The sequence below is a fragment of the Euprymna scolopes genome, chromosome 13 (assembly GCF_053919585.1).
Source record: "Euprymna scolopes isolate OS-2025 chromosome 13, ASM5391958v1, whole genome shotgun sequence".
NCBI lineage: Eukaryota > Metazoa > Mollusca > Cephalopoda > Sepiida > Sepiolidae > Euprymna > Euprymna scolopes.
Window position 1 is genome coordinate 9,212,534 of NC_136494.1, and position 27,697 is coordinate 9,240,230.

The following is a 27,697-nucleotide window of genomic DNA, read 5'->3' on the forward strand; positions in this document are numbered from 1 at the left end:
CACACATGCACACGTATATAAATATAATCATATATATATACACACACATACACACGTATATAAATATAATCATATATATATATATACACACACATACACACGTATATAAATATAATCATATATATATATACACACACATACACACGTATCATATATATACACACATATATAAATATAATCATATGTATATATATATATATACACACACGTATATAAATATAATCATATATATACACACATATAAATATAATCATATATATATATACACACGTATATAAATATAATCACATATATATACACACATATATAAATACACACGTATATAATCATATATATATATATATATATATATATATATATATATATATATAAATACATACAGTAGCGCCAAAAAAGAAAGTCCGACCTTGTCATAAAAAAACGCATATTTAAGTTAAATTGAATGTAAAAGGGATAACAACGTACACTGTATTTGAATCGCTTTTTATTCTTCTATAATTTTACCCATTTACGTCATATATTACATATATGCAATAATACATGCATTCAAGGTAAGAATCATATTTGACTTTTAATTGAAGTATCCCAGTGACCACTGCAATTTAAAAATGGCCTCCAAATCTAGTAGGCAAAAAGAAACTCCACTCAATGGAAAATTATTTAAATATAAGTTTAGAACATGGATGCAACATATATACCAGAGGAGAACCATGAACAAGTTAATACTTAGTATCATATCCCTCCTGCAATTTGACAGCCTGCAATCTTTTGGGCATTCTGTGAATTCGTCTGCGGCAATACTACGGTCAAAGCGCTACACACTCCTCTTTATTTTTTGTCCAAAATTCTTCCAGAGTTGAAACTTTACCATTGCGTAACTGTTGCCCGATTTAATCCCTTACGTTTTTGATAGGATTGAGGTCTGGAGATTGTACAAGCCAATCCAAACACGGAATATCATGCTCTTCACGCAACCTCTTGACATTGCCAGCTGTATGAATTATAACATTACCATGCATGCAGATGGGGTTATCATATAAATTTTAGCCAAAGTAGGGTAGAAAATGCCCAGTCAACATATTAATGTATTTGGTCGAATTAATTCAACCTTCCAAGCCAACTATTAACCCTGGACCATTGGCACTAATAACGCCCAAACCAAAACTAAACTTTCACCACTTTGCAACGCTGAAAAAGTGCCCCTAGGATTAAATTCTTCGTCCTTCCTTCGACGAACGTACTGCCTACCATCACTGCCTATCCTATTGAACTTGCTTTCGTTACTAAAATCATTTTCAATGATTATGAAAAGTAATGGTTCTCATTGCATCTGACGCAGTCCAGACGGCGGTTTTTGATCTTACAGAAATCATTGGCTTGCGTCTTGCAACCCAACCTCGCGAATTACATTTCTTCAATCTGTTCTTAACTGTATAAAGAAAGCAGTTTTTAATAGAATTACACTTTTATTTGATTTAGGGAACTGTACTAAATATGTTTCTGATGCTGCTGATCTTCATGGCACTGTCTTCCTTGTAAGAAGTAACTCTAGGACGACCAGATTTAGGGGCATCACGAACACTACCGGAGTTCTGGTGGTTTTGTACATTCAGTCGTACCGTTTTCTCATATTTCCATCTGCGGTCGATTACCTGATTGGATAAAACAGAGAGGTGCTGATTAATGAACTCCTGAAGATCCCTAAGAGTGACTCGAGTTATATGGAGTAAATGTTACGTTCTATAACTTGGGACAACAACATTTACGATTAGAGATGCGTTGTTGCCTAAGAGGCAGACATTTTAAGTTAGTTTTAAGCCCATCTGTTGCAGCGGAGTTTCTTTGTGACTTCTCGATTTGGAGGGTTTTTTTTTTAATCGTCGGGAACATTAGGATAGTTCAATTAAAGGTCACATATGAACAGGTAAAATTATAGAGCAATAAAATGTGAATTTAATGAGGTAAAAGTTGTTTAAACATGTACATTCAATTTAGCTTTAATTTGCGGTTTCTGAAAAAATAATATATGTATTTTATATAAGAAGTTTTTAAAAATTAAATTCAATATTATATATGAATTTTTAATTCTGCAATATTTTAAGTTATACATTTAGGATATTTTTTCTACTAGAATATTTTGTCTTTTTTCCCCAGTTTTAACAACTAGTCCTTTTACTTTTCTAAGTTTAATCTTAACCATATTACTTCCATTTTCGCATTGTTCTGTGTAATGATTTTTCCAGGTTTTACTTTGAAATAAGATTTTCTTTTTTGGGTTTGTATTACTGTACACATAGATTCGAAAAAGTTGTCAAAAAACAAATATATAACAAATAAATGTTTTCAAAGGCAATATAAGTTACTTTTCTACCAAACTGGATATATTTTTCGTGTTTTTATTCAATGTAACATGTTTATTCAGCTCGAAAAACATACAGTGTTTACCGATGTATTAGAAAATTCAAGATGGCGTCTGATTCTCTCTTTAACACGGTAAGTTTGGGAAAAGGTGTTATAAATAAAAAACCGGATAAAATGCTGTTAAAAACTCGCTCAATATATGTTACCGTGACATAGGTTGACATATAATCGGCGGGTTTTTAATAGTATTTTGTATAGTTTTTTATTTATAACACCTTTTCCCAAACTTACCGTGTTAAAGAGAGAATCAGACGCCATCTTGAATTTTCTAATACATCGGTAAACACTGTATGTTTTTCGAGCTGAATAAATATGTTGCATTGAATAAAAACACGAAAAATATATCCAGTTTGGTAGAAAAGTAACTTATCTTGCCTTTGAAAACATTTATTTGTTATATATTTGTTTTTTGACAACTTTTTCGAATCTATGTGTACAGTAATACAAACCCCTTTTTTGTGTTCAAATCATACGCATTGTCAACAACCCATAAAACAAATTATCATCAACTTCTTAAAATGACTAAATTTTAAAAAAAAATCAAATAAAAGACGTAATTAAGTAAATAAACTGAAAGAAGGGACAGTAAAAAATTGTCAGAGATTTTGTAATTCATAAGCAAAACTAGGAAAACAAATAATTATGATTGAAACATTGATAAAGGTGTATTATCGTTCCAACCTCAAAAAATTATTTTAGATTATCACTGTTATATGTTTTGGAGAGTGCTGAAAACGAAAATAACATTTAAAAATTTAAAAATTATAAAAAACAAAACAAAACAAGAGTAGTTTCCAAGTTATGAAAAAAATAAAGTTTTAAAAAGTGGGGGATCACTTTTCTATATAAATAGAACGTAAAATGAACATCCACTTTATAGGCATTTTTTATTCGAGGAAGGCAGCTTGTTTTTTTTAGGGATGGTGTTTGTATGGCAATTGTGATCTGGTAGACCAACACAAAACCTATCTTAAAAACTTGTTTTCTATGAATTTTCGGGTATGCTGAAAACGAATATCGCATTTGAATTTTCCACAAATAAGTATTGTTCCGGGTATTTCATAATGTAATTTTTATGTTATAAGTGGTAGCTATTGTTGTACGCGCATATTTTTGCTTAATACCCGGAAAAATACTATTTGCGAAAAATGCAAATGGGATATCTTTTCAGCACACCTGAAAACCTATAGGTAAGTTTTTTTTTTTAAATGTAGGTATCGTGTTTTTCTACCAACCTACAATAAACCGCACGCCTTAAAAAATATCATCCCTCCCAAAAAATGTGTCCATAAAGTGGGTGCACATTTTACGTAAATTAATATAGAAAAGTGATCCCCGACTTGGTAAAATTATATATTTTTATATGTTTGAAACTACTCGTTTCCTTGAATTTAAAAAGTTATTTTCGTTTTAAGCACCCTCGAAAACCTTTAATACTGTTAATTTTAAAGGATTTTTTGAGTGAAAAGATACTGAACCTTTACCGAAACATTATATGGCTGTAAAAATGTGCCAAAAATAGGCTTTGGATGATCCCCTTAATGTGCGACCTTAAGGGCAAATACTACATAGTCCACTACACTATTCAGGTCATTACCTTTCCAACGTCCTTCATTTGTAAAATTCTGATCAATAGTTTCTGATATTTGGAGCATAAAACTGCCAAAAAAGATAGTATATCTATATAATAATAATGATTGCAACGAGTGCCACTCCCTCATACACTTAAAGTCCATGAGCCCAACAATGACTTTTTTTAAAGTCCTACCAGTGAATTCACACACTCAAGCAGGCATGACACTGAAGACGATCGTTGAGATCAATTATTACATGCTTCCAGCATTTCAAGCCTCCACACGTCACAACTTTTCCATCGCCACAGGACCATTTTTATAGACAAATGCCTGAGAGAGTATCTATACACAGATGATGTTACAGAGTCTTAGCTTTGTACGACAGCTAAGTCTCCCTCTCGGTTCAAAATGTTGAGATCCATCAACAAGCAACAACAAGATAGCCAGAAATAAGTTAAACTGCAGGCCAGCTTAATGCGGGTACTGGTCTCCCGCTTTTTGGTTTTTTAAATCAGAGATTTGCTTCTCCTAGAAAGGTTGCCTTCACCACGGCTTACGGGAGCCCTCACCACCCCAACACGCATATACATACACACAAACACACGGAAGGTCTTGTTTTTAATCCTTCAGGGAGACTAGCCACCCTCCTCACCAAACAAGTCTGGTGGGAGAACCAGTTTAGTCGCCGGTGACCCGACCATGAGACAGGTAGTACTGGGTTACATTAACATGATAACAGTAGCATATGATATGACCTGACACAATCTAATATGTATATATATATATATATATATATATATATGGTATAATATCCGAAATATAGAAAACACACACACAAAATAACCTATTCAACTACATCTAGACTGAAAGTAGGCCAGCTTACGATAACGAAATGATACCTACCCTTTCCATAATCACACAAAGAGAATGGGTGAACCGGAGGTCAACTGTGCCTTTGACCTGTAAGTGGCTGCCCATTAGCGGATTAGGATGGGCGTGGTGGCAACTAGAAAACTGATTGGCTAACAAAAAACCCAATAGCATGTGCATATATATATATATATATATATATATATATATATATATATAAACGCCCAACAGCCACAACTTCTCGCGTAAGCCTTACGAATTCTCACGAGAATGAAACGCAAAATATTCTGTGTAGCTTAATTGCTATATATATTTCATAACTTACTATATATATATATATATATATATATATATATATATATATATATATATGTATTTGTGTGTGTGTGTGAGTGAATATAGATATATCTATACTCGTAGCCAAATCGAATATTGAAATGCTTATGTCTTGGATTCTCTGGGACGAAACTACATGAACATTTGCAGGCTTTTTGAAGATTTAAATACTATTCTATGGTTAAAAATTTATGACAATATGGTAAAAAAGAACCTATATTTTTAAACCAGTAAAATATAGCCAAATTTGCCTACATTCGTATATAGTGTCCTGCCAGCCGGCTTTAGTTTTGCTACTTCGGTAGTCTCCCCTCTGGCCTTGCGAGACAACTGATTGTGTATATATAAGTCACCTATTATTCCTTTTTAAAAAACTATCGGGGGGATGTACCCGGCGTTGCCCGAGTGTTTGGAGGTGTGTGTGTGCTCGGGCGGGGGTGGGGGGATGTTATTCAAAACATAAGAATAAGCGAAGTAAAAAAAAACTAAATTAAAAAACAAAAAAAAAAAAGAAAACAGAAAAACGAACGTTAAAACTGCTTTAAAAAATCTGAAAAATAAAGCGGGGTGTACCCGGGCGGCGGTGGGGGGGGGTAATCAAAACATAAGAATAAGCGAAGTAAATATTTTTAAATATTAAATAAAAATTAAATATTATATTAAAAAAAAAGTTAAAACTTTAAGAAATCGAAAAAAACTAACGTAAGGCAAACGAACGATGTTAAATGTAAAAATCAGAAATACAAAAAAGAAAACAGAAAAACGAACGTTAAAACCTCTTTAAAAAATCTGAAAAATAAAAACAAAAAAAAACACGTGAAAAATGGCTTAAATAAGCCTGTTTCAATATTAAAATTTAAAAAATCGGTGGGTTCCCGACGTTGCCAGGATGTTTTTGTGTATGTGTGGTCGGTCGGGCTTGGGGGGATGCTAATGCAAACCTAAGAATAAGCGAAGTAAAAAAAGACAGAAAAACGAACGTTACGTGAAAAATGGCTTAAATAACCCTGCTTCAATATTAAAATTTAAAAATCGAAAAAGAGGACATCACACCACGATTCGAACCCAAAACCTTTAGATAATGACCCAGCACTCTAACCAACTCATCTAAGACGACGTACACGAAATTAGGTCATTTTTAAAAATCTTTAAACTAAATCGGGTTACGACGTCGTATGACGCATGCGTAGAAGCGACATCGTCATGATAGGACGGTTTTTGCTGACCCCCCTGTAGAAAAGTGCTGATTTCAGGATGAAAAAATTAACGTTTTTGACCAATTTATCGATATTTGTCGGGCGAAAGATGGGGCATTCATATGAGATCAAATTTGTGAATTTTTGTTCTGTCTGTCGAAAGTTTTTAGCAGACATACAAACACACACACATACATACATACATTTTCGCTTTTATATGTATACTAGCGAGGAGTACCCGGCGTTGCCCGAGTGTTTGTAGGTGTGTGTGATGTTAAATAAAAAATAAAGCGGAGGGGGTAGGATCGAAGCCGAAGCCCTGAGGCGAAGTTTGAAAATAAAATCGGCCAGCCAGAATGAAGCATTGTTATAAGTGAAAGGTGTTTGAAAGTCGTCGAGCGTTATGACGACGACGATGACGATGTAAGCATTGTTATAAGCGAAGTAAGAAAAGAAAACAACGTTTTAATTAAGCGGGTGGGGGTGGGGGTAATCAAAACATCGAAAAAAACAAAAAAACTAACGTAAGGCAAACGAACGATGAAAACAGAAAACGAACACGTGAAAAATGGCTTAAATAAGCCTGTTTCGATATTAAAATTTAAAAAAATCGGTGGGTACCCGGGTATTTTTTTGTGTCGCTAAGAATAAGCGAAGTAAAAAAAAAAAACAAAAAAAAAACAGGTGGGTACCCGGGTGTTTTTGGGTGTCGCTAAGAATAAGCGAAGTAAAAAAAAAGAACAGGAAAACGAACGTTACGTGAAAAATGGCTTAAATAATACAGGGTTCAATATTTAAATTTTAAAAATCGAAAAAAAAACCATCTAACACCACGATTCGAACCCAGAACGTTCAGATAATGAACCAAGGCCTTAGCTACCTGAGCTAAACCGACGCATATGAAATTTGTTCGGTTTTTCAACTATTTAAAGTAAATCAGGTCATGACGTCATCTGACGCATGCGTTGTTGACCCCACTCCTGTCAAAAATTGTTGATTTCGGGGTGAAAAAGTTAACGCTTTTCTTTCTTTCTCTCTCTCTCTGTTTGCGTCTATCTCTCTCTCTTCGTCTTCCTTACTCTAAAGAGTGTTACTGAAAAAGAAAATGGCGTCTGGCTGTTTTTTTTTTGTAAAAACTTCGATCATTGATATATTTTGTAAGCGTATTTTCTTTTTTACTTCACATTTTTGGCTTGTTATTTTTCGTTTAACTATCGTATCTAACTATTTTTAACGTGCTAAAGGTCTCCAAAGATTTTTGTATAATTATATAAATAGATATACAAGATTCAAGCAAGCAAGGATGTTCAGACGGTCCGCATAGTTTTATAATTGTTAAGGTATATAAAAATATATTGAAAATAATTTTCACAAATATCTACACGGCATGACCGATTTTATTTCTGACACTTTGTTATAATGTTATAACTATATTATAGACACATATGTCTACAAAATCGGCTTCACATTCTAATGAGAAAATACCACTTTTGTTCTCTACACTTTCTTTACTTTATCATTATTTCCATAAAACATTCACACCAAGAACTCGTCTTCTTACTACAACTAAAAATGAAACTTTCAATACTTTCTCAGCGTATCTAGTAGTGCCATGTAGAATTTTCATGAACACAGTTTCTTTCCAAGGCCTACCCATCTATTGAATACATTACTATGGGACTGCTTCCCTTCAAACTACACCATTGTCTTAAAATTTAATGCCAACTTGTCATAAATTGTCTCCGTAATTAATCACACCTTATTCATTTAACTTACCATTTTTCAATCCGCTCGTAATATTTTTGGACGTTAAATTGACAGTGTCAGTTAACATTTATCCTCGAGTGGCTTTTAGGCTTAAAAAGTAAAGATTCATACGTAAACCGAAGGAGCTCGCCGTTTAGCTTCTAAATTCGTCAAATTTTGCTAAAACTTGTTGCGTCTTTCTGTGTGTTTAATGTGCGTGTGTGCGTTTATGTGTGAGTGTGTTTTATGTGCGTGTGCATGTTTATGTTTGATGTGTGTGTTTGTGCTTAACGTGTGTGCGTGCGCTTACTGTGTGCGTGCATGTATGCGCATTTGTGCGCGCGCGTGTGTGTGTATGTTTGATGTGTGTGTGTGTACGTGTGTGTGTGCGTGCGTTTAATGTGTTTGTAATGCGTGTTGGACGTGTGTGTACGCTTAATGTGTTTGTGTGTGCGTTTAATGTGTGTGTGCGTGTATTTTATATGTGTATGTGTGCTGTGTGTGTGTTAAATGCGTGTCTTTGTTTTGGCGGCACAAATGTTTGTAAACAGTATAATTATTTTTTCGTACAAGAAAACCAAATATGGCCGCCATTGGTTAAAGCATTGAATTGGAATTCGATTTCCAAAACTTCCAGTAATAAATAAGTCGTGCAATAACATTTTTTAGATGCCTTAAAGTGAGATCTTCAATACTGACTGTAATTCTATATACATCGTTTTAATGGAAATAGCTGCAGACAAGGCATGAAGCCACTTGTGTAAGGATCTAAAAAATTACTACTTCAAGGTCCAAAACTTGCCAAAGATGAAATAGACTCCGACTCAGAAAATAGCAACACTTGTCTCTTTGTCAGAAACATTGCTCATGGAATATGAGGACTAAAGGATTAAATAAGGGAAGCGAGACAAATGAGACCGCCGAAAGTAAATCCAAGATTCACGTTTAATACTCTTTAAATTATTACGCAGGGTGGAGTTAGTAAGAAACACTTGAAACCAAAATAAATGTCCGAACATTTTTTTCTCTGTCCTTTTCTCTTATATCTTCAAAGTTTTTATCCTTCTCTTTTTTTTTTCGACTGAAAAAAAAAAAAAAACCCAAAGAAAACATGCCTAACTCTAATCGATCCATTTTGAAAATATAATAACGTTTTTTTTTTATACTTTTTTTAGAATGTGATTATTTATGAGGACGACTTTACAGGAACTTGTTTACATTAAATTTGAATTTTTTTTTTACACGGTCGTCACCACTTATCAAGGCCCGAAAGCCACTCAGGGATAAGGGTTATGCAGGTACAGTACGTTAGTATGGAGATTTAATGAAGTGTTTACTTAAGAGGGCGGTTCATTAGGAATTTGTTAACGTTGGACTTGAAGATATCCAAGTTGTAGTCAGGTGGGTTTGAATGTCACCATGTTGTATTTAGCAGGGAAGCATGCCATCGGAACAGTGTTCCAAAGGCGGAAAGTTCTGGGAAATAAGCTTTGTTCATGGAATCTATGTTTACATTTAGGCCCATGTAGAGAGTGGGGAAAACCATACATGGTGGTTGTAATTAGTCGAGTGGTTATGGTTTTCGTTTGTATTTATTTTTGTTTTGTTTTTAGCAGTTAAAACCTTAGCCAAATGACTAAATTCTACATTAACTGATTTGAAATGGGTTGATAGGCCGCACAACAAAACAAAGTCAAACCCGGCTGAACCTTAATTACGAATAGAAGATCAAATCATTGTTAAAATTGTAGGAATAATAAGTAAAAACATATTTTCTGTCGTGGAGAACTGTCCCTGCAAGGTGATTTGGTTACAGACTGACCAATCAGCTTACAGGGCGCAAGAATTTCATCTGTCCCTGAATAACTACTTCAGTCTCTGTGGGAATCACGGCTGAAAGTAATGAGGAATAGATATCTATATCTATCTATAGCTATCTATCTATCTATCTATCTATCTATCTATCTATCTATCTCTCTATATATATATATGAATATATTATCTAACAGAAGCTTGCATCACTCATAGCTAGAAAAATGTCTCTGCTTTATCAATATCCAAGAATTCTGGAGAAAGAACTGGTCTGCTCAATTATTGCCCCATCAGTCTACTGTCTCTCTTCGCAACAATCCTTGAGTCCTTAAACAATCAACCACGTGTTCGCCATCTTGTAAATGCTAATCTTCTTTTTGATCAACGATATGGATTTAGGCAAACTTGTTTTAGTACATATATTTTAATCGTGATTTCTGACGATTATACCATGCACTAGATAAGACAGGGTGGGGTGGGGTGGGGGCTACGGCTGTAGCCTTAGATACACTCAAAGCCTTTGACATGGTCTGACCGGAAGAGCTTTGGAAGAGAATTAAATCCTATGGTATTTCTGAACAACATAATCCTATCCTTACTAGACAAGAAAAGGATCTAGATTATCCTCGATAGCGATATACAGGGTGTTCCAAAAGTCTTGGACACATTTCAAGTTCTTGCATTTGCTTAACTATGAATGGTAATAAGATTAAAGTGGTGTCATTTTAAAGCTAAATGCGTTAATTTGTTTTGTAAGTCTATTGATTTTTTTCATTCTTTACAGATTCAGTAATGGCGTTCACGCAATCAGAAAAGGCATTTTGTGTGCTTAAATTTGCAAAAACTGAATCATGGACACTTATGCAACGTGCATTTCGCAAAAAAAGATCTCACATCCTGCAATTTTTTTTGGGGGGGGGGATTTGTAAAAGAACTGATCTATGTGCCTCCTATTCCAAGAGACATGGATGAGCTGAAGGCCCGAATAGCAGAAGCTGTTGCAACCATTGTCAACGCAATGCTGTGATGCGTTTGGTAAGAATTGGACTATCAGCTTGCTGTGTGTCGTTGGAGCAATAGTTCTTTCATTGAACATCTGTGAACATTCCATGAAGAACTTGAGATTCCGAGTTTTCTGAATATACCAGATACGTTTTTATATCCTAAATAATTCTCAAGATATTTAATGTCAAAATGTGCCCAAGACTTTTGAAACACCCTGTACATATACAAACATTAGTATTAATACAGGTGTGTCGCAGGCGTCGATTCTTGGACATTTTAATATTCCTGTTTTGTATAAATGACTTCCCTGATTAAATTGTGTATCAGATATAGTTGCTCATGACACTATTTTTCTGTAATAGACATGAAAGGCAAACGAATATACATATATCAAAGACAATAGCAGAAACCCTAGAAAATGACTGTTTGTTTTTGTTTTATTTTACTTCAATCAGAAATCAAGAGGGCCCACTACCAGGGGCTAACACTTAAACTTCATGAGATACATATATATGCGAATGTTCCAATAAAGTTCGTCACTGAGTTAGTAAAGAAATTGAGAACATAAATTTCCTCTTCCCAATTAACCATTTACACACACATATATATATATATATATATATATATATATATATATATATATATATATATATATACTAGCCGATTTACCGAGCTTTGCTACGGATATATTTGTATTACACAATACTAATTGGCATTCTTTTAATAGTTATGTAATTACAGGTTCGAAACCAAAACTTCTGGGTAAACGACATTTCTTGTACCACTGGTAAAAATGTAAACGAAAGTTCTACATTACGTAGAAAAAAAAACTGTACAGGTCCGTTTTCAGTTTGTGTTGCTTCCAAAAATGTAAATTAGGATTTTTGCGGATAAACTATGCTTGGTTGTGTATATAAAAAGTGCCCCATTTTTAATAGAGGAAGGACTTTCACATAAAAATTTAATAAACAAAAGATACGGCAAAAATTGAATTACACTTGTAAATCATATCTAAAAAAATAGCACGGTTCGCAGAAGTACTAAACAGATAAAAACACCCGCATTTTTGTACTTCTGCAATTATTTTTTCTTAGAGTGACGCTGAGACATAATGCGACACCCCCTTCACACCGAAAAAAAAAACATAATTACGTCGAAACTCCCCCACACAAATATATATTATCAACTAAATCAATTACCCAGACAGGAAAACATAAGATCTTTCTCAAAAGAAAATCGAAGAAAAAAAAATGAAGAAAAAAAAAGTGAAAAAAAAAAAAACGCGTAGGAATATATCTGATATAAAAAAGCATTACTTTACCTTGTTTCTTTTTCAAAGTATTATGGAAAGGATAATAAAATTCAGACAGTCAAGTGAATACTTGAAAAATGATTTTAAAATCGTCCGTAGGAAATAATTTTAACCTTTTGGTAAACGTGCTCACACCTTACAATGAATCGACATTTATAGCCGAGACTTTAATAGAGGGCTAACGATTTAAAATATTTCGTCGAAAAATAAAATCATCCTTAGCCTAATTATTTTTTTTATCAATATTTGTAACTTTTACATTTATAGAAAATAAATAATTAAAACAAATCATTTTATCACCATATCTCTCGATTTGGTTAAAAACTATATCCGTTCATAACCGGAAGTGAAATATCAGTGAAAATTACTTAAAATGTGCCAGTTTAGCAAATAGTACAAAATAACTTGAATTAAAATAATTTAAATAAATTAACTTTAAATAATACTCTTAAATAGAACAATTACATCAATTACATTACGATAATCAGTAATTTTAATTGAGCGAATTATTTAAAAAGATTTTCTTTAATATAATATGCAAATTAGATTAGTTCTATTATGTACATTGCCTTCAATAAAGTGTATATATATATATTGATCGTGATGCTATTTATTTATATAGAAAATCTTATCGTAAATAAAATTTATATAGATAACCGTTTTCAGCAGGAAGTTTTCTATATATTAATCAAATTGTGAACAAACAAACAAACAAACAGACAAACAGGATTACGGATTTATATATATAATATATCGTTTTGGTCTTCTGGTCTTACTGAATTCAAGACAAGAATTCATCTATTCTGGTGGAGTATCCAGCTTCATGCTATTACTTGAGGCAACATCACTTGGAGAAAATGCACCTTTTCTCGTAAGTTATGTAACTTAGCCATAGTGAGGCAGCAGATGTGATTTTGAATATTTGGGTAGGGTTTACTTCTAGGGAAACCCCTATACAGAAAGACCTTAGACACTCGAGGATAGTGACTTGTAGGCATTCAAGTTGGGACCGTAAGTGGATTGTGACATTAATTCTATTAAAAAGAAACTTCTTTCTTCTAACGACTACAAAACCCTCCTTAACCAATATTCGCCTTGACAAATAACACCCTACCCGTGAGCACATCTTTTAAACTCTTCAGCCTACCATTTACAGGAATTATAAATTGAAACAAATATATTAAGGACGGTTAGAGGTACACGGCCACAAAGGTGGGCTCTCTCTACCATGCAAGACATATATTCACCTCAGACAGCATCTTATGTATTTACAAAACCACAATTCACCCATACATGGGGTATTGTTGCCACATATGAGCTGGTACATCTACCACTAGTCTCCCCCAATTTAGACTAGTGTCCAAAAAAAAAAGAGTCTAAGTTTCCTTAAGTACTACACTATCAACTATCTGTATGTAGAATCTCCGCATTTGTTTTTAAAAGTATTTGAATTGAATGTACTCTGAAGAACTTGTAGCACTTGTGCGCCCTTGACGTACATACCCCCGACTAACTCGACAAGCAGCAAAATCTCACTCCTTCACTGATGCCGGGGTGCTTTTTAATCTAATAGCTTCTTTGAAATTTTTTCATGCTTTCCGAACTGTAAAAACTTACAGTAGTTTAATGTTTTGTGAACAGACATTTCGGTTTCCTGCTAGACACGTTCTTAAATCGTAGTTTCTCATGTCCAAGTTGCAATATGCCTTATAGGCATGAACATCAACATATATATATATATATTAGCATTTCAGCCCGGCGTTGCCCGGGTGTTTAGAGGTGTATGTTGAGCAAAAAAAAAAAAGAAAAAAAGAAAAGAAAAAAAAAGTGGTCAATTTTTTAAACTTTGAGAACTCTACCAAACTCCTCAGACAATTTTGGGTCTAAACACTTGACATTTTAGATATAAGTTCCTTGGACATGGATCTAACTTAATAACTTAATTTGGGCCCCAAACAATAAATTTTAAGGGGTCATAATATAGGTCACAGTTAAAAAAAAATTACCGTTTTTTTTGTTGTTGTTTTTTTTTGTTTTTTTGTTTGCTCAGCATACACCTCCAAACACCCAGGCAACGCCGGGCACCCATTGCTAGTATATATATAAAAGTGAACGTGTCTGTGTGTCTGGGTACATTTTCCTTCGCAATAACTCTGTTAATTTTCAGTCTACAGACTCGAAATTAGATATACATGGTTCTGAGATTTGGGAAAATCGATGTGATCGGTTTTCAGCCAGAAATTTGGCTATTAAGGGGTCAAAGTTCACAAATTCGACCTTTGAGAACTCTACCAAACTCCTGCGACGATTTTGGATCTAAACACTTGATATTTTAGATATAAATTACTTGGACATGGATCAAACTTAATAACTTAATTTGAGCCCAAAATAATAAATTTTAAGGAGTCAAAGTTACAAAAATTGATCGTTTATTGCTTGTTTTTTTTTGTGCTCAGGATACACCTCCAAACACCCGGGCAACGTCGGGAACCCGTGCTAGTATAATATATAATTATATATGCTTATATATACACATATAAAACATAATATATATACGCATATAAAACATAATATTTATAGGGGGCGATAATGTGGATTTGCTCATGAAAAGTGATAGTCGAAATTAGTAACATACCATAGCCTATGTATCAAAGTTTTTATTTTAGTAAGAGTGGCGGCGATAATGTAAGTTAAACCATGTACATGGTTGTTGAAATTAGAAACATATCCAAAAATTATAAAAAATGATGAAATGTGAGTTATTTGGATGATGTGTTTGTAATGAAAAACCAGCCAAGACAATGTCTCAAAGTTATTATTTTAGACAGGTGAGCGATAATGTGGGCTAAATTGTCGAAATTTGTAACAATCCAAGAATTATGGGATTTAACGAGATACGTCCACAGTAATACTTACAGATTACTCGGGGTCACCCTGGATTCAATGTGATACATGCAAATGTATGCAAGCAGAATACACGGTCGCCTGGGATGCAATGAGATAGATGCAAATATATACTAGCAGAATATTGGCGTTGCATTGGATTGAATTAGACTGATTGAAATATATACTAACAGAATACCTTGCGTCACCTAGGGTTTAATGAGATTGATTGAGATATATACTAGCAAAACACCCAGCGTTGCCCGGGATTGAATGAAATAGGTGAGAATATATATTAGTAAAATACCTGGCATCGCTTGGATTTGATGAGATAAATGTGTTGTATATTACCCGTACTTTCATATACATGCTATAAATGGCCTACCCTAGGTAAGATACAATTATTTCATATGTGTAATACCCGTCATATGTAGGTAAAATATTCTTTTGTTCGAAATAACAAATGATACATAAACATACAAAATTCCTCTCTCATAAGAATAACAAATATATCACAAAACAAAATTCAATTTTCTCATTGTTTATACAACCCCGAGCAACGCCGGGTAGCCCCGCTAGTCTATTATATAAATGGCAAATGTGTGTGTTTGTATGTCCGCTAAAAGCTTTTGTCATCCACATCTTACGGGCACCAATACGGTATCTTTAGAAACATCGATCTCTCGGACACATAATATCGAAAGGTTGAAAAAAAATCGTTAATTATTTCGTGTAAAAATGTCGCTTTGTTTGAAGGTGTTTAGATAAAAACCCTGCTTTCGATGCTATGCGCGAAAAGTCGTTTTGTTCTTTTGTGATCTCATCGATAACACGTTCCCTTACTAACTTAAGTTATGCGGGTTCGCGCCCAGCAGGCAGCATTTTATCTCCTTTTGGTTTCGCTTCTGACTGATGGCTCTCAAATCCCGTTTTTTTTTCTTTATTTTTTACGATCGGGCAATGCCGCCCTGACCCCGTTGTCACATTATTTTTTGCGACCGGGCAACGCCGAAACCCACCGCCCTCGCTAGTCGTCAATATATCTCAATCAGAAACAAACCTTTACCTTAAGTGGTAATCAAATATTTAAAAAAATATATCACTTTCAATCCCTAAGAATTGTTTTGGACAGACTAGTTTGAACAGGAGGTTAAGAAAACTTCCCAGAAGGCTCTGAACTCCCCCGTAATAAGTGGGTAACACTCAACCGATCCCTTTCTAAGTTTGCCAAAATATGGGACCATCTGCACAACTAGGGATATGTACAAGACGTTCGGTGTCCCTGCTGCGCTGACATATTGACTATTACAAACATCCTCACAGGCTCCTCCGGCACCGAAAGAAGACATCCCAGCAGGCTCTGAACTCTCCAAGAAAAAGTGGATAACCCGAGATCATCTGCACAAGTAGGGTTATGTACATGGCGCTCGGTGTCACTGCGGTGCCAAAGCGCAGACTATCGCGCACGGATTGCCCTCTGAGTGAAGCGTGTTTGGGTGTGAACCTGTGGGATGCCGCCAACACTGTTCGACGAGAAATCCCAAGATGGTGCTGAATGTAATGATGACTTGTGTGAAAAGCAAACCCTTAAATTCGAATGATAATAATTGTGAGGGCTCCATTTATGGCTTAAATAGAACATATCGTTTAGAGATTGTTTACCTAATATATACACCTGCCAAACAAATTAACATACAGACCAGTCGTTCCGTTCACAAAACATACATTTTCAACATAAAATTACCCAACGACTGTTAATATGCCGTAAAACTCAATAACCAACCAGCAACCCAAAGATACAATTGGACCGATTGATATGCCGTAAAAATTAAATGCTTAGCGTCATATATATTATGAAATCAAATATAAAAAATAGTAATTGTGATATTATAAATTAATGCCCTCCGCTAAATACCCCTAAAAATTGAGATTCTATGTCATGTTTTTTTTTTTTTTTAGGCGATTAAAAACTTGACAATAAAAAAAAGAATTTAGAATGGAGAATCAATTTTTTAAATACATTTAGCATAAAGTAATATTCCATTTCACGGCAATTCTAACGTTATAGGTTAATTGACCTCTTTTTTTGTGTAGTTTTCTTTCGTTTTTTTTTTTTTTTGTTTTATTTTTTAGCGGAGATCTACTTCTTAAGCGATTATGTGAGGTTTTACGATATTGCAACTTGGACTTAGGGTTAGTGGTAAAAGCAAGTTGTTAGTTTGAATTATCAGGAAATGAAGGAGTATTTTATATTAATTTCGTATTCATGCGGAATACGGAATGCGGACCGCGTTATTTTTAGATGTGATTTTCAAGTTAAATTCAATTTTTACGGTATTAAACTGTACAATAAAAGTAGAGAACGGTTACATAACGCTCCTTCCATGCAAAGAATTGGTTTCTAAATAACGTGGATATGTCAGCACCGTCCTATTCTGCGCAAGTACCTTAATTTAATATATGAAACTGATCTCCTACTTAAAATTCTAGATTAATTGATTGCTTTTTTTAAAGTGTTCATACGCAATCGCCTGAAAAAGTAAAATCTTAGAATGGTGTTTGATTAACGGAGAGTGTTAATGAACAAGTTTACCGAATTCTTTTCGCTTGGTTAAAAAAAATAAATAAATAACGGAAAGTTTGTTTTGATATATTGGTTCTAATGCAGAGAGTGATCCGCGCTATTTTTTAAATCGTATTTCCAAGTTTAATTAAAGTTTTATATGTTTTTTTTTTATTCAATTGTAAGGTTGAAGTATAGAATAGGTACAAAACACTCTCCCCTACCCCTATTAAGAATGGCTTTTTAAATAATAACGTTATTATGTACGTCCGGTCACTCTCTGCACTAGTACCGATATATTTAATATAAGAGTAAAAAAAAGAAACCGTACTGTTTAAAGGTTGCGGTCAACGAAAAATGCGAGAAAGTTTCTATATAGGCATGAAAAATGTTATTGTTTTTTTTTTTTTTTTTTTTTTTTTTTTTTTTAATAATGACGAATCATTTTTCACTTTAAAATCCAGTTTGTAATATGCATGTAAAATTGAGAAGGAAAAAAAACCGCTTGAAATGTTAGTAATAGTAAATACGAAATCTGTATACATTAAAATATCATATTTAAGCGTATTTTACGACCAGGAAACGCCGGGCCACCTGTTAGTAATAACATAAATTAATAATATTTAAAAACAAAAATTTTAAATAGCATAAAATAATTTCGATGCTAATGCACTTATTGATCCGCGCTATTTTTAAAATAGTATTTTCAAGTTTAATTAAAGTTTTATGATGTCTGTTATTATTAAATTGTGAAGTTAAAGTACAGAATAACTACAAAACACCCTCCCCTCCCCATGTTAAGAATGGCTTTCTAAATAATAACGTTATTATTTCAGCACAGATCAATAAGTGCACTAGTACCATAATTTCTAATAACTATATAGGATTTTCCTCGCGTTCTACTATGACCGCGATCTTTAAACATTACTGAAATTACTTACCATTGCATCGTAGTTCAACAAATTCATGAAGTGGGCGGTAATATTCCCTCCGAACTCGTAGAACCACATCGTGCCCTGGTATTGATCCCCTGCGTCGAGAAACACGACATTCGGATCCCGGGCTCGTATATGATCGACTTGAGTCTTGATGCGGGCGATACCCCCGTAGCACTTCTGTTCGGCCTCGTCGTCCGGCTTGCATACAGCACTGTATTTGTTGATCTGCTCGAAGCGGGCATGCATATCGTTTGTGTGTAAGACGGTCAGGGAATAGTCCTTGGAGTGTGTCCATGAGGCCGGCGAAGGTGCTCCGGAAAGACCGGCCGGTTGGTCAAGAAGGAACAAAAGGAGAAGGAGGAAGGGCGAAAGTGTGGAAAGAAAGCCCCGAGAGAGACGACCTCGGAAATTATTAACAATAAAGATCGGAGCAGAAATAATCGAGTTCGCGAGTGCGTAATTCGATGATGGAGAGAAAGACACGGTCTTAACACCGCAACAGGAGCGCATGGTAATAAAAATAAATAAAATATTAAATAAATAAAATAATAATTAAAAAAATAGCACCCTGGTCTACTGCACTTGTACAGCTTAATTAAAAAAAAAAATTAAAAAAAAAAAAGTAACAAGTACTTTTTCTAACTCTTCAGCTGCTACTGTTAAGACAGCGTCTTATTTTTTTTTTTTTTCTTTACAAGTGAGCGTTTGTATTCTACGGACAAGGAGTAGTGGATGTTTGGGCACCTACGTTGATATGTAAGCGCATGCCTGCTTGTTTATGAGTATATGTAAGCGTACGAGCGTGCCTGTATGCCTGTATATATATCTGTCGGGGTGTTTATAAAAGATTAGAAAGATAGAGGTTCAACGGTTAAAACCGAAAGTGTGAGAAAATTAAAAACTATATCATATAGGAAGTAAATTATTTATTTGTATACACATCTAGCGTTTTATTTATTGCGTCCAGTAAGAGCGAGTAATACGCCAAGCTGGATTAAATGAGTTAATTTAGTCGGTGCGTGATAAGTCGACGTTTTCAATATCAAGTAAAAAATGACTTTTTTTTTTTAAAGTTACATTTAATGCTTGATTTGTTAAAATAATGTCGGAATTAATTTGCTTAAATTAATGTGTAAATTGTCCTAAAATTTCCGTCATTGTAAAACATTTTTCTTTCTTTTTTTTATTGTTTCTCAATTCTCCCTTTCTGCAATCAGCGTGTATCTCCCTCCCTTTGTGATGACAGAAATGCCTTAAAATTAATGCGTGCAAAAATACCCTGCCTTAAAAGAGACACTCATTAAGTTATTGTATTTATTTTGCTTTTTCAAAAGAGCAAAACGTGACACAAGGTCGTATTTAAGGTAGGGTAAAAATCAGCTCTCCAAAAAATAGCACTCTGGGAGTTGAAAAAATACTAATTGCCTTAGTATAAATGAGATTCCCCTAAAAACAAACCAACAAGATCGGACTAAGTTTGTTGGTTGTTTTTCGTTTATATATATATATATATATATATATATATATATATATATATATATATATATATATATATATATGAAATAATTGTTTTGACGTTTGCGTAAAGACTAAATTATTATTATACGCACAAGTTACACGAATTAAAACAATTATCCTTTCAATTTTTAATGCAATAAAATCAGTGCGTCCCAAATTACTTGCCTCCCCTCGAGGGCAGATTTAGACACAAGATTAAAAATTTCCTCAGTCAAAAAGGATTAAGTGGGGTATCAAAACATTTACTACACTTTGCTCAAAGTCAAAAAGGTCAGATAATTTGGTGATTATGTGTAACTGCGCGATGTCTCATTAAAAAAAAAAAAAAAGAAAAGAAAGAAAAATCGCGCAAAGATTGATGCGTAAAAAGTTTCCAGCGCCGAGAGGCTGTTTTCCTGCAGCGTTCAAAGACAGGGCGAATAAAAAAAATTCAAATACTGAACGTAAGAATGAATGAATGAATTTGTGAATGAAAGACCAAATTAAAAAAAAAAAAGAAAAAAAAAAAGAAAAAATGGAGGTTATGAATGAACAGCAAGAAAAGTCGATCCCTTATTTAGTCTTCTATTAGATAATATTTGACAGAATGTACAACGTAAACTGTGTTTTTTACAGCATTTTATAGCGTACCTAATAAATTCGTTTGTGATGTTTCAAGTCGATGTGAGAGGATAATATTAAGTAGTTCATAAAATGTTTTAAATTTTTACTTATATATGAAAAGGTTTCAGAAATAAACAGGCAAAAAAAAATGTTTTGAAAAACAGAAAAAAGGTCCTGTTTGGCCCACGCGCGTGTTTACATCGCTAGTGCGCGTGTGTACAACATGATATTCTCTAATACCTATGTGAAAGTTCACAGCATTTAAACAAAACAAACTTATCCTGTGTAGTAGTAGTAGTAGTGGTAGTAGTAGTATCATTCAGTTTCGGCAGGTGCGTGATGGACGTAGAGTGTTAATGCATACCCTCACTGACAATCGAATTCGCCATCCCAAGTTCGAATCCAGTCGAATCCACCGTGTTCAAAGACACGCTGGCATCATCGCAGAAGTACTATGGGTAAAAATAAAATATCGATATTTTGTTCCTTTGAACGCACGCAAATTAATAACCGTTTCGAGTAAGAAGTGTTTAGATTTTGTTGTAGTTGTTTTGGGTCATTAAATTACCTTAAAAAGAAGTCGACGCACAGGGACACCCAACCGCCGGTCTATGCTTGTGTATGGAGTTGTGCGCATTTGGACGAACCAGTCTCAGAGTCTATAGGATAGAGCCAGACATCTGTCTATTGAGCCAGAGTCGGGATGTATAATTCGAAAGCGTGGTTTACGTGCGTATTTATTGTGTTGTAAAAATGTGTAAAGAGGGGGCGGGGTAATAGAGTGATTAGGTAGTGTGTAAGACGGAGGTGATTGAAAAGTGCGTATGTGTGTTTATGTGCTTGTTTTTGCGACCTATTATGTTCGTTCAATACACACGCACGCACACACACATACATGCACACACTTATATATATATATATATATATATATATATATATATATATATATGTAGGTGTGCGTATGTGTGTGTGTGTGTGTGTGTGTGCATGCATGCATACATATTCAAGTTCCGCTAGCTAACAGGATATTTGGTAAGATTATCTATCTATCTATATAAATAATATATATATATATATATATATATATATATATATATATATATATATATATATATATACAAACACACATACATATTCAAGAGCCTGTGGCTAAACAGGTTATTTGATGAAATGATATATATATATATATATATATATATATATATATATATATATCGGAATGGGGAAGGTATTTGAATCATACCAGCATAATTATATATATATATATATATATATATATATATATATATATATATATATAAGAGTGTAGCCATCAACAATTGTGTTTTTTTTTTAAAGGTTTTCATCATATTTTTATTTTAAAATATTTTTATAACGCGTTTCGAGCTTAGGGTGTGCTCTCTTCAGATGTTTTCGTAAAAAGTTTTTCTTTAAAATGGGAGTTTGAAAAGTTATTTTTACCTCTGCTGATACTAAATGTGTTTTTCAGAGTGATGTGGTCTCAGACATTTTGTCTCCAATCGTAAGGGTTCAAAGTGTCCGGTCAAAGTTAGATTCAAAGAGGGCGCTTTTGGTCCATTTGGTGAAGGTTTTTATGTTTTTTTTATGGTTATTATATATATATATATATATATATATATATATATATATATATATATATATATATATATATATGGTGCAAGTCTTTAAATGGGCACAATAAATCTTTTATACAATACAAATCTTTAAAAACTCTTTATAATGTACGTACTTGTCACTGCATGAAGATATCATATTCCAAAAATTACGTAAATCGATCAAGTAGTTTTTTTTTATTTAAGAAAATCAAATATTATCGGAGGTTTAATCGAAGATTTGACACGCGCCATCTTCTTTGAGAGATTACGCCACTAACTGGCGGAAATATGGGTCAACAAGGGCAGTACATGCAGACCATCGGATATTTTATCAATCAAGTACATTTTTTTTTTTTTAAGAAAATCAAATTTTACGATTTCTAGGGATAATAAATAAATAAATTGACTTCTTTTAATAAAGAGAATGTGAATAACACTAGTTTTTTTTTTGTTCGTCTGAAAACAGACTTTAATAAATATATATTAATATATTATTAATAAATAAAGGTAATTTGCAAGTGTTTGGAGGTACAGAATTTATATACAGTTTTGAAAATAATAAGCGGAAGTTTCTCAAGAGCTCTTTCGGCTATCATCTCATCAGGAGAAAATCGATAGCGTACAAAATAATATTATGTCGAAAATAAAGAGTTCTAATGGGAAACTTATTGAATGTGCCAAAGGTACGGGGACACTAAAATAAATTTATTAACGTTTAAAAAACGATTACAATATTGGCACAAAAGACGAACAAAAAAAAAAAAACTAGTGTTATTCACATTCTCTTTATTAAAAGAAGTCAATTTATTTATTTATTATCCCGAGAAATCGTAAAATTTGATTTTCTTAAAAAAAAAAAAAAATGTACTTGATTGATAAAATATTCGATGGTCTGCATGTACTGGCCTTGTTGGCACATATTTCCGCCAGGGGTCGTTAGTGGCGTTATCACTCAAACAAGATGGCGCGTGCCAAATCTTCGATTAAACTTCCGATGATATTTGATTTTCTTAAATAAACAAAAAAATACTTGATCGATTTACGTAATTTTTGGAATATGATATCTTCATGCAGTGACAAGTACGTACATTATAAAGATTTGTTTTTAGATTTTTATTGTATAAAGATTTGTTGTGGCCCATTTATAGACTTGCACCATATATATATATATATATATATATATATATATATATATATATATATATATATATATATATATATATATATATAATTATGCTGGTATGATTCCTTCCCCATTCCGATATATAACCGATCATAATTATATATATATATATATATATATATATATATATATATATATATATATATATATATATATATATATAATTATGCTGGTATGATTCCTTCCCCATTCCGATATATAACCGATCATAATTATATATATATATATATATATATATATATATATATATATATATAATTTCATCAAATATCTTGTTTAGCCACAGGCTCTTGAATATGTATGTGTGTTTGTATATATATATATATATATATATATATATATATATATATATATAGAGAGAGAGAGAGAGAGAGAGAGAGATAGATAGATAGATAATCTCACCAAATATTCTGTTAGCTAGCGGCACTTGAGTATGTATGCATGCATGCACGCACACACACACACACTCACACACACGCACACACACACATACCCACCCATATATATATATATATATATATATATATATATATATATATATATATATATATATATATAAATAAGTGTGTGCATGTATGTGTGTGTGCGTGCGTGTGTATTGAACGAACATAATAGGTCGCAAAAACAAGCACAAACACACATACGCACTTTTCAATCACCTCCGTCTTACACACTACCTAATCACTCTATTACCCCGCCCCCTCTTTACACATTTTTACAACACAATAAATACGCACGTAAACCACACTTTCGAATTATACATCCCGACTCTGGCTCAATAGACGGATGTCTGGCTCTATCCTATAGACTCTGAGACTGGTTCGTCCAAATGCGCACAACTCCATACACAAGCATAGACCGGCGGTTCGGTTCGGTTGGGTGTCCCTGTGCGTCGACTTCTTTTTAAGGTAATTTAATGACCCAAAACAACTACAACAAAATCTAAACACTTCTTACTCGAAACGGTTATTAATTTGCGTAAAGGAACAAGATATCGATATTTTATTTTTACCCGTAGTACTTCTGCGATGATGTCAGCGTGTCTTTGAACACGGTGGATTCGACTGGATTCGAACTTGGGATGGCGAATTCGATTGTCAGTGAGGGTATGCATTAACACTCTACGTCCATCACGCACCTGCCGAAACTGAATGATACTACTACTACTACTACACAGGAGAAGTTTGTTTTGTTTAAATGCTGTGAACTTTCACATAGGTATTAGAGAATATCATGTACACACGCACACGCGCACTAGCGATGTAAACACACGCGTGGGCCAAACAGGACCTTTTTTCTGTTTTTCAAAACATTTTTTTTTTGCCTGTTTATTTCTGAAACCTTTTCATATATAAGTAAAAATTTAAAACATTTTATGAACTACTTAATATTATCCTCTCACGTCGACTTGAAACATCACAAACGAATTTATTAGGTACGCTATAAAATGCTGTAAAAAACAAACAGTTTACGTTGTACATTCTGTCAAATATTATCTAATAGAAGACTAAATAAGGGATCGACTTTTCTTGCTGTTCATTCATAACCGCCATTTTTTCTTTTTTTTTCTTTTTTTTTTTTTAATTTGGTCTTTCATTCACAAATTCATTCATTCATTCTTACGTTCAGTATTTGAATTTTTTTTATTCGCCCTGTCTTTGAACGCTGCAGGAAAACAGCCTCTCGGCGCTGGAAACTTTTTACGCATCAATCTTTGCGCGATTTTTCTTTCTTTTCTTTTTTTTTTTTTTTTAATGAGACATCGCGCAGTTACACATAATCACCAAATTATCTGACCTTTTTGACTTTGAGCAAAGTGTAGTAAATGTTTTGATATCCCACTTAATCCTTTTTGACTGAGGAAATTTTTAATCTTGTGTCTAAATCTGCCCTCGAGGGGAGGCAAGTAATTTGGGACGCACTGATTTTATTGCATTAAAAATTGAAAGGATAATTGTTTTAATTCGTGTAACTTGTGCGTATAATAATAATTTAGTCTTTACGCAAACGTCAAAACAATTATATATATATATATATATATATATATATATATATATATATATATATATATAAACCGAAAAACAACCAACAAACTTAGTCCGATTTTGTTGGTCTGTTTTTGTTTTTAGTTTTGTTTTTGTTTTTTTTCTCTTAATTTTTATTTATATTCTGCTACGCATTGAGCTCTCCTAGTTTTGATTTTCTACCGAAATTGCTCTATTCTTTACAAATATAACACGCGCGCACACACACACACACACACACACACACACACACACACACACACACACACACACACACACACACATATATATATATATATATATATATATATATATATATATATATAAGCTAAGAAATAATATTATTTAGTACGCTATCGATTTTCTCTTGGTGTGATGATAGCCGAAAGAGCTCTTGAGAAACTTCCGCTTATTATTTTCAAAACTGTACATATATATATATATATATATATATATATATATATATATATATATATATATAAATATCTATATATATATATATATATATATATATATATATATATATATATATATATATATACACTTGTTTTCTTGTCTAGGGCAATGAATGCCGTTCCCCCACTCCCAACACATCCCACCCCTCAAAACTGGGCACTTGGGAGTGCTTGAGTACCACACATGCCTGTGCAATTAGATTGGGGTGATCTTCTTCTGATGGGCTTACTGTACCGGATTGACAGTTGCTGGCTGCTGTTTCCGACTGGTAGTACAGGACCCCAACTCTTTGGTAGCGCTTAGAGCGGCTGCTCCATCCATCGTTGTATAATATCGGGTTGTTTGTAGTGCCAAGGAAATCGCGTAATTGGAAGATGGTCCAAAATAACCCAAAAGGCCGAATCCGTGGAATAATTCACAAATATGTACAAGGAAAAGGGGGAAAATTCCAATAAGAATTATAAAAGAAAAATAAGATATGCGTTTAACACGGCTGCCGAGACAAAGTGTAATTAAGAAAAATCAGTGAAGAAGACGAAGAAAAAAGGATTAAATGATGACAGAATTAAATATATAATAGAAAAGCAAATGTCAAAATGTCAGACAAGATGACGTTAAAAGACGCGAAAAGCATATATCTATATATATATATATATTGTCAGCAGGTTATTATTCAGATACATCTGATTAAACACGACGGAGTTATACTTTTTTCCGCTGTTAATGGATAATTTTTCAAGTTGCCGGGCGGTCTTTTTAATTTCAATGGATAACTTTGGGCGTCATTCTGTATAAGTTACCTACTGAAATTGACCGCCCGACAAATTGACAAATTATTCATTAAGATCAAAAAAAAAAAAGAATAACTCCGTCGTGTTCAATCAGATGCTAATTAATTGGCTGAAAAATGCGAAGCTCGTTGTTTGTTTACAAACAGGCGATTTGAGCACTATAAAAGTGGTGGCTGGTGTCCATTTAAATAGACATTCCGACGAGTTATTTATGGGCGTCACCTTCATGGTCGAACTGCCGACTGTCAACACGACGGTTCTAGGTTCAATCCTTGGCTAGGGAGAGATGCTAGTCTAGCGGCACTGATGAGTTGTGATACAACGAAACAGGACTGTATGTCGATGACTACAAATATATTTTAAGCCCCCCTCTTTGGGTAGAGCACTGTCGTAAACAATCTCACCCGCTACTTAATTGGTTGAAAAATGCGAAGCTCGTTGTTTGTTTACAAACAGGTGATTTGAGCACTATAAAAGTGGTGGCGGGTGTCCATTTAAATAGACATTCCGACGAGTTATTTACGGGCGTCGCCTTCATGGTCGAGTGGGAGAATGACCGACTGTCAACACGACGATTCTAGGTTCAATCCTTGGCTAGGGAGAGATGCTAGTCTAGCGGCACTGATGAGTTGTGATACAACGAAACAGGACCGTATGTCGATGACTATAAAATATATATAATTTTTATTTGTATTTGCATAAGCCATAATATGTTGCTACACAGTCCTGACCATGTTTCGGCCAGCTAGTTGCTAGGAACTGGAGATTTCTTACGGTACAGCTTATACGAAAGCAAAATTTGCAAATTTTGCTTTCGTATATATTGTATCACCTGACTGCTTATGTAAAA

At 33.6% G+C, this 27,697-nt stretch overlaps 1 protein-coding gene across 1 annotated transcript in view; it reads right to left on the reverse strand.

Moving 5' to 3' along the window:
• The window catches only part of LOC145291936 (snake venom 5'-nucleotidase-like), a 177,963-nt gene extending 158,655 nt beyond the window's left edge, over nucleotides 1–19,308 (reverse strand). Inside the window, exon 1 of the mRNA XM_080137854.1 lies at nucleotides 18,660–19,308. Within this exon, the coding sequence (XP_079993980.1) occupies nucleotides 18,660–19,166 (507 nt within the window). The 5' untranslated portion in view covers nucleotides 19,167–19,308. The remainder of the gene's footprint in view (nucleotides 1–18,659) is intronic.
• Between the last annotated feature and the right edge of the window lie 8,389 nt (nucleotides 19,309–27,697).